The sequence below is a fragment of the Octodon degus genome, unplaced genomic scaffold, assembly GCF_000260255.1.
Source record: "Octodon degus isolate 3935 unplaced genomic scaffold, OctDeg1.0 scaffold00220, whole genome shotgun sequence".
Taxonomy (NCBI): Eukaryota; Metazoa; Chordata; class Mammalia; order Rodentia; family Octodontidae; genus Octodon; species Octodon degus.
In genome coordinates, this window is record NW_004524796.1 from 2,564,999 (window position 1) to 2,573,296 (window position 8,298).

Genomic DNA, 8,298 nt, shown 5'->3' on the forward strand with positions numbered 1-8,298 from the left:
AAAGAAAAAAGAAAGAAAGAAAGAAAAAATCCCAGTGTTTCTGATAAGAATATGAAAAGTTTAATGTTTCATTCACTTTTCTGGTATGTTTAACTTTTTTTAAAGGAAAACCCAGTTATAATAATAAGTATAAGAAACATTTATTAACCTACTAAAGAACTGATCAATGGATTAATTTAAAGGCCATTTTCTGCCGTTTTGAATTGTGTTTTGTTTGTACAAAAGTCCATGTCTTATATTACAAGTTTCAGTGTCGTTCCATAGATGGCAGCATTGTACCGAGTAGTATAGCTACACTGTTTGAAATAAATTGACACTCTGTGATCCAAAAGGATCACTGATCCTTCATTGTTTTCCAATAAACAAAGCCAGATCCTAATCTAAACACTTGCTAAAACCGCGGACCCAGGGAGAGACAATCAAAGTTTGTCTAAGTGTCCCACCTTTAATTAACTTTGGACTTCTTTCAACCATCAGGTTAGCAATTGTAATAAAACAACCCAAATGCAATTGGGGTTTCTGCCAGTAAGAATTCTTTTCTGGGATATTGTGCTCTGTTTTCTTCTGTTCTGTGTGTACATACTCCAGGAAAACTGATTACATGAACTTCCCAGCAACAAAACGACGAACAAAAACATGCTCCACATGTAAAAAATTTCTTTCTTGCTTAATTAATTAATTTACCTTTCAGGCTCAACACTAATCGCTAAGCCAGGAAACTAGGGAAAAAGACATAACTGTGTGCCTCCAGGAACTTGTAAGTCAGTAAGTGAAGATAAGAGAGGAGTAATAAAAAATACATGCCATGCCTTAGAGAATGCAGGACCTTCCTTTCCCCCACGACAATGACAGTGACCACAAGCCTAACAAGCCTTATTGCTGGGGATCTTTTCTAGTTGTCTTCCAGTGCTTATTTTTCTTCTGAGATTAAATTCATAAAAACTTCCCATCTGTTCCTTGAAAAAGTTACCTACAATTCTATCTCCATTAAAACAAATTTAACATTGATTTTTCATATTTTTATTGTGAGCAATTCTAAATATACACAAAGGTATAGAGAATGGATAATGAACTCTACACGTGCCCCATCCTCAGTGTCAACAATTTTCATCCTATGAAGCATGAGCTGAGCCAAGGAGATAGTTCAGTGATTTAAGTGCCTGCCTGGCAAGCATAAGATCCTAAATTCAATCCCCAGTACCACAAAAATTAAAAAAAAAAAAAAAAGATTCTGTGTCCAACAAATCTCTGCTTCCTCCCTGCTCTTAATTATTTTGAATCAGATACTCACCATCCTATGATTCATAAATGATTCATTATGTATTGCTAAAATACTTGAATAAGCAAAACTACCATACCACTCACTACTCCATGTACAAAATGACTTGTGAATATCAAAATACTGAGCCACAGTAATTTTCCTAATTGTCTCCTAATTTTTCAAAATCATGATTGAAATCGAATTCATATAGTGTAATTACTTGGTATGTCTTTCATGACTCTTTTCATCTGGAAGTTTTCCCTTCTTCCTTCTCTTTCTTTTGCAATTTGTCTGTTGAATGGTAGGCAGTTGGTTCTACAGAATTACTCTTCATGGAAACTTTGCTAACTGGACACCCTCATGCAATATTTTATGTTCTGTCCCCTAAATTGGCAGCTAGTTTGAGAGGTCTGATGAGTTTGTGTTGGTTTTCTGACAAGGATAATAGATACGTGTAAATCATTCTGGGCACTTCTCCTATATAAGGAACATATAATTTCTGGCTACGCCTCTGTTGTGCAATGTTGGCAGTGCAGGATGTTTGTTGCCTAGATTCATTATCTTAATGTTTTTGAAAAATGATATTCTCATTTGAAATTTCTTCTTTCAAAGAGCTATTTGAAAGCTTTAACGAGAACATTTTTCAACTTTCAAACTTCTGTACTTTCAAATGTTACTCATTAATACCTTTAAATTGCTTTTCCAAGACTAAATGAATACTTTCTTTTGCAGTCCATATAAGAGTGTGTCAACTGACTGCAAATACACACTCATGCCAATAAAGACTTAAGCTGAAAGGTTAAGACAAGACAAGAACCTGATAACTTGGTCTTAGATTAAGACTAAGACCACATGCCCTTTGAAAGACACTGTCAAGAGAATGAAAGCCAAACTGAGAGGAAATATTTGCAAATCACTAAGCTGGCAAAGAACCTGTATCAAAAATACATAAGGAGCCTTAAAACTCAGCATCACAAAAGCAGACAATTCATTAAGGAAAAGAAAAAAAAAGTAATTTGAACAAACATATAGCCAAGAAGACAGACAAGCAGCAAATAAGTCATGCAGAGGAGTGCCATTAGCTGTAAGGGAGATGAAAAAGAAAATTAATGGCACAACACAAGGTACTTACTCAGATGTCTAAAATTACCATGAATGGCCATACAAAGCAATGGTAAGGGCGTGAAACCACTGGACCCCATTCATTGCTAGTTGCAGTTTGAAAAAGGACCAGTTGCGTGGCAAAACTGTTTGGCAGTTTCTTAGGAAATTAAAAATTTGATTATTCTATGATTCACTTGTAGGTATCAAACCAAGAAAAATGAAATCATACAGCTATTTACAGAGATACACAAATGCTTACAGGTTTATTTGTTAGCAGCTGAAAACTGGAAAGAATTCAAATGCCCAAAAGCAGAAATATGGATGGCTAAACATAAACAAGTGGAAATAGATCCATACAATTAATCTATTCTCCTCTGCAATCAAATGTATCTCAAAGATATGGCTATTAATTAACAGTTTGGAAAATGAACCCTGGGTTTATTGTTCCACTAAGTTACATTATATATACTGTGAAAATATCTTAGTTTTTCTTTTTGCATGAAGTATGATTTTAAATTAAACTTTGGGGATAAGAATCCATCTTTTAAATGTCCACTGTGCAGCAGGCATCCTGCAAAACCACTTATCTATTATTTTTCTTTATTCTTTGTAACAACTTAGCAAAGTAGTTCTGTCGTTCCAGTTTTATAGATGAGAACACTAAGGATCAGAGATTTAATAACTTGCCCAAAGGTTATCCACCTACAAAGTAGTGAAACAAAACCCACAATAAACACATTCCTGTGCTGTTTGCAGACTGAAACCCAAACAGATCACCAGCAGTGAGGCCTGCTGCAATATTCCAAGGCCCCTGTCCACCTACACCACAGTCCTGTTTGCTGCTGCCTCAAAGAAGGCCTTGCACTGTCACATCTCTGCCCTGATTCAAGCCATCTCATCATGCATGTCTGTTAAGTCCTACTTATCCTTCCAAGCTTAGTTGAAAGGCTATGATCGCCTTCATAGAGCTTTCTCGGATTCTCCCTACCTGTCTCTCCTCTGACACCTCTGGGGAGCACTTATCTCATTCCTTCATTGCAATAACTGATCTCATGTAAATGTTCCCAGTTACAGTTCTTCAGTAACAGATCTAGAATATTTATCTTATGTTCTGCGTGTGACCTGGGACAATGCACTTACACATATGTGCTCAGATGTGTTTGCTGAAAAGCTGCGGGGCTGTCTCAGTCACTTAAACAAGAGCCTCTTGTGAGCAAGTATCATAAAAAACCCTTACATCTTTCAAAGTTTTAATTCTACATCTCAAAATTCATCCAAACCACAAAATTCAACATGAACAAAATCAAAATATTACCAGGGCCATGACTTTTATCATTATTGTACATTAACTTTATACATTCTTGTACAGCCATGAAAAATTATAATTATGAAAGGCATATATACTTGTTAGACTACTAAGTAAAACAGAGAATATACAATAGGGCAGGTATTGTAACAACAATACACTAAAGTATATATTTGCTCATTCAGTGAATGTTTACTGAGGAATTCCTGAAGCTTGAACTATAATGAGAAGATGGACAATAAACCATGAAGAATTAATAAACTTGCCGGGGAGATGGCTCAGTAGAATAAGTGCTTCCCTGACAAGCACAAGGTCCTGAGTTCAATCCCTGGTTCCGCAAAAAAAAGGAAAAAAAAGATGAATTAGTAAACTATATGGTTCAGTTATATGGTCATAAGTGAGACAGAGATAAATAAAGCAGGGAAGGGTAATAAGAAGTGTTGGTATGTGGGTCCCCGTTTAAATGAAGATGCCCAGATAAAGCCTCCCTAAAAAAGGAGATTTGAGTAAACACTTGCATGCTTGACACTCAAGAAAGATAGTATGGAAAAATGAAAGGTTACACTAGCCTTGTAGGATTAAATAAGTCCTTTTCATTATTTGTGTAGGCTTTTGTTATATTTCTTAATTACTATTTTATTGTTTTCAATGTTACAAAAAAAATTATACTCCCCAAAGTGTTGCTCAAAACAAGGTAGATGAACAAAAAGAACCTCCATCCATCAGCCACCCCTCTGTCACCCCACTAAATGTACTGATCTCAGCCTAATTTCAAAACCACAATTTCTCCAACCTGATTTACCACTATTCCCTAACATGATCCTCTAATACAACCAAGAGAATACACCAGGCTTGCATCTCCTATTCATTTCTATAATTTATCTCATTTGAAATATGCAAGTTCTATTCCTGTTTCAATATTCAATGCTGGTAGAAAAGTTCCACCCAGAGTTTCATTGCCATTATTCTCACTTGATCGAAACAACAAGGGCCAGGGATGTTCTCAATACAGGCAGAGACAGGTAAGCTTAGAAAAAGCGCTGGGGAAGGGGAGGCGAACAGCAAGCTGTGGGAACACAAGGGAGAGAACATCTAATCCTGCTGGGCTGAGGGAGGTCACCCAGAAAACTTCAAAGTGGGTGACTTGGTTAGAAGTCACAGGAAAAACACCGAGTGACAAGCTGAGCAAAGATGCAAAGTGCCGTGATTAGGAATCTGAGGAACAGAAACCTGAGCAGAGTTCCAAGGCAAGAAAATTGGAAAGTGGAATCATTGCAAATGGCCTTGAATAACCGACAGCCTCAGGTCCTTGGGGAGGCCAGAGTAGCAGGGAATCACTGAAGGCTTTCTTCATTCTTTGTATTTCTTTTCACTGGAGATGTTAAACTGGAATTGTGTGGGGCTGTTTGATTTTGAAAGGGGAAGCTGGCCTTCAAAGAGGAGAGAGGGCTAGAAGAAGGGGCCACCAACCAACTAACACAGGGCAGGTGCCGCATTCTGAAGTGTGTATTAGCTGCTGGAGATCATCCCAGTGAAGCCTTTCAGTGCCCCCTGCATCAAAAGGCAGCAGCGATAGGGATCCAAATGATCTCCATTTGGCTTGAATATATTACTTTTCTTTCAAGATTAATAACCGCAGGAAAGGAGACAACTGAAGCTCTGGACTCTCATAGTCCGGGTCGAAATCCATGACCAACCTTCACTGTTTGTGATCTTGAGCAAGTGGCTTTGACTCTGTGTGTGCCTCGGTTTCTCTATTTGTAAAACGCAGTATCACATTTCCCTCACAGAACTGCAGAAAACTGAAATTAAGACATCTTTTTTTAAAAAAGGCAATCTGGCACACAGTAAATCCTCAACAAATATAGATTTATGAGCCCGGGAGATGGCTCAGTAGAATAAGCACTTGCCTGGCAAGCACAAGAGCCTGGGTTCAACCCTCAGTTTGGGGCTGGAGAGATGGTTCAGTGGAATAAGCAAGAGTCTGAGTTCAATCCCCGGTTCGGCAAATAAATAAATAAATAAATAAAATAAATTCAGATTTATAAGCTTTTTAAGTATTTGCAAACTGAGCACATTAATAGTCAATACCATACTCAAAGAATTGTTAAATCTTTGTTAATCACATTGTTCTACATAAACCCTGGAAAGAATTTAAAATACTTTTCCTTATATTTATATAGTCTAATAATACTTTGTGTGACACTAGGAAAATAGCTTTTCCAAGAGGCAATGTAACGAAAGAGCGGAGAAGTATTTTCACAACAGGTTTGGAGAGCAGTTGACACCGAAGTCACTCCGACAGCTTGTTGAAGAGCGACTGTCATTCCGTAACCCTGACTCGTAAGTCACACCAAGAGCCAGAAATAAAAGTACAGGATATCAGTAATGGAGCTTGCGATCATAAATTTCTGGACGCGATTACCAGACCTTAGTAGGGGAGAGTTTAAGAAAGAAAAATCGTCCTAAGTGAAGAACCTTAGGAAGAACTATGCTTACATAAATAAGTAACTAAAAGTCGCGGAGAAGTGAGGAATCTCCGCGGATCGATCAGCAGCAGCAGCAGCAGCAGCAGCAGCAGCAGCAGCAGCAGCAGCAGCAGCAGCAGCAGCAGCAGCAGGAGCATAGGCGCGGCGCGCGGCCCGGGAGGCGGGTTTGGGGCTCCGACAGCTTCAGGCCTGGGTTGGGGGGCGGTGACCGTGACCCAGGCTTTTCTTCAACAGCAGCGGGAGGTGCCGGGCCGCAGCCGCCTCCCCCGCGGGTCGGCCCCGCATTCCTGCCCGGGTCTATACTTAACCTCCAGCCCGCGCCCCGCGGCCGGCACGCCGGGCACCGTATTAGGCAATGCCCGCCGGCTGCGCGCTCCGGCCCCGCCCGCCCGCCTGCCCGCCCGCCCGCCGCTCCATTCACCGCGCGCCCCTCCCCCACGCCGCCCCCCGCGCCCCAACCCGCTCACCCTCCCCGAGTCCAGAAAGTCGGAGTGAGCGCGGCGAGGAGGCCCCGCGGGCGCACGTACCCCGCGGTCATGGCGATGTTGTAGAAGGCCAGCCAGGCGGTGGCCAGGAAGCCCAGGCGTCTCCTCCTGCCGGCGGCCTCCTTCTCTTCGCCGGCCTCCGCAGCGCCGCCGTTGCTGCCATCCTCCTCGCTGGACGCCATGGTGACCGCGCACCCCGGGGACGTAGCGGAGAGGACCAGGGGGGTGGCAGGGGGCCCGGCCGAGCGCGCCGCCGACGCCGCCTCCGTCCAGCGCCCCATGTGCCGCGCGCAGGGGGCTCGGTGCCTCCAGCCTGACAGCCGCTCGGAGAGGAGGGGCGCCCCGGCCCCCGCTGGCCCCGCCCCTGTCCCCGCCTCCCTCAGCCCGGGGTAGGGGCCGAAACGCCGTGTGGGGGCCTGGGCATTGCGGGGGGCAGAGTCTGCGATTTCCGGGGACACTGCAGTTTTGAGCTCCCAGGCAGATCCTTGCTTCAGCTTGTGGAGGGAGCCTCTTCCTGGGGAGTCCCCCGACGCCCGACGCCCTGGAGAAGCGCTCTTGAGGGTGCCCGGCGTCTGAAAAGACCGAGTACACCTGGGCTGAATGTGGCCGTGCCCAGCACTGTCTTTCGGAAAGCGCCTTCTGGGGGGTGCAGACAAGTAGTGGGGTTTTCCCATCAAAGAGCCGTTCTCAAGCGCTCCTTGGCCAAAAGCGCCCGCTTTGCCCCGTTTGTGCAAAAAGTGAGTACAGCGAGGCCGGCCCTCTTTCGTGGGTTTAAGGGCATCGGTAGCGGTTGGTTCGGTACACAACGCTGGATATCGTGGCGAAACTGGAGGAAAAAAGGAGTGAGGAGACACCCTGAAGGAAAAGTTTGAACAGTCTACCCACTGGGCCAACTAGACTTCTTTCCACTTGGAAAGGTGGCGTCGCCCTGTTCCCCATGCTTTGCATCTCTTTGATTTTTTCCTCTCTTCCTTTGAAGATCCCTGTGGTTTAGAAGGCAGACTCTGGAGTCAGGTTACTGAAATCCAAACCCTCCACCTGTCTTAGTAGCAGTGTGAACTTGGGCAACTTTACCTTCTTATGCCTCAGCTTCCTCAGTTGAGGATATTAAAAAAAAAAAAAAAAAAAAAAAAATCAACCTCCTAGAGTTGTGAAATTGTCCATGAAAAACCCAACCAGGCTTGAATAGTTTGTCTCGCCGCTTCTCATCAGTGCGTTACCGGTATGCTGGTGATCTCGCCCTTAGCCCTAGAGTAAGAGTTCTGCACAGGTCAACGAAAGCGGCCTTCCTGTTAGGCAGGTCGCCTAGAACCCGCGCTGAGCCACGAAGGCTAGGACTGGGATCGCACGACAACAGCTTACACGCTAGCGGGTACCAAGTTATCCCGACGCACCAAGTAGAGAGGAACAAAGGGGGGAAATGAGGACCAGATCCACTCGGGTCTCTGCTCTAGGAGCCACGCCCAAGTAGCATTATCATCCTGCTCTCCGGAATTTGGAAAACATCAAGGAAGGCCTTCCAGTGGGGCAAGAAAAAGGATAAGGATAGGGAGAGACTGAGACATCAGTAGGAAAAAACAAATGGCTAGGGGCTGGTGAGATGGCTCAGTGGTCTAAAGCACCTACTTAGAACAAGCTTAGCAAAGCACAGGG

At 43.5% G+C, this 8,298-nt stretch overlaps 1 protein-coding gene across 1 annotated transcript in view; it reads right to left on the reverse strand.

Moving 5' to 3' along the window:
- Positions 1-6,979, reverse strand: part of Hacd1 (3-hydroxyacyl-CoA dehydratase 1) — a 21,413-nt gene extending 14,434 nt beyond the window's left edge. The window contains exon 1 of the mRNA XM_004645191.2: positions 6,688-6,979. Within this exon, the coding sequence (XP_004645248.1) occupies positions 6,688-6,926 (239 nt within the window). The 5' untranslated portion in view covers positions 6,927-6,979. The remainder of the gene's footprint in view (positions 1-6,687) is intronic.
- Between the last annotated feature and the right edge of the window lie 1,319 nt (positions 6,980-8,298).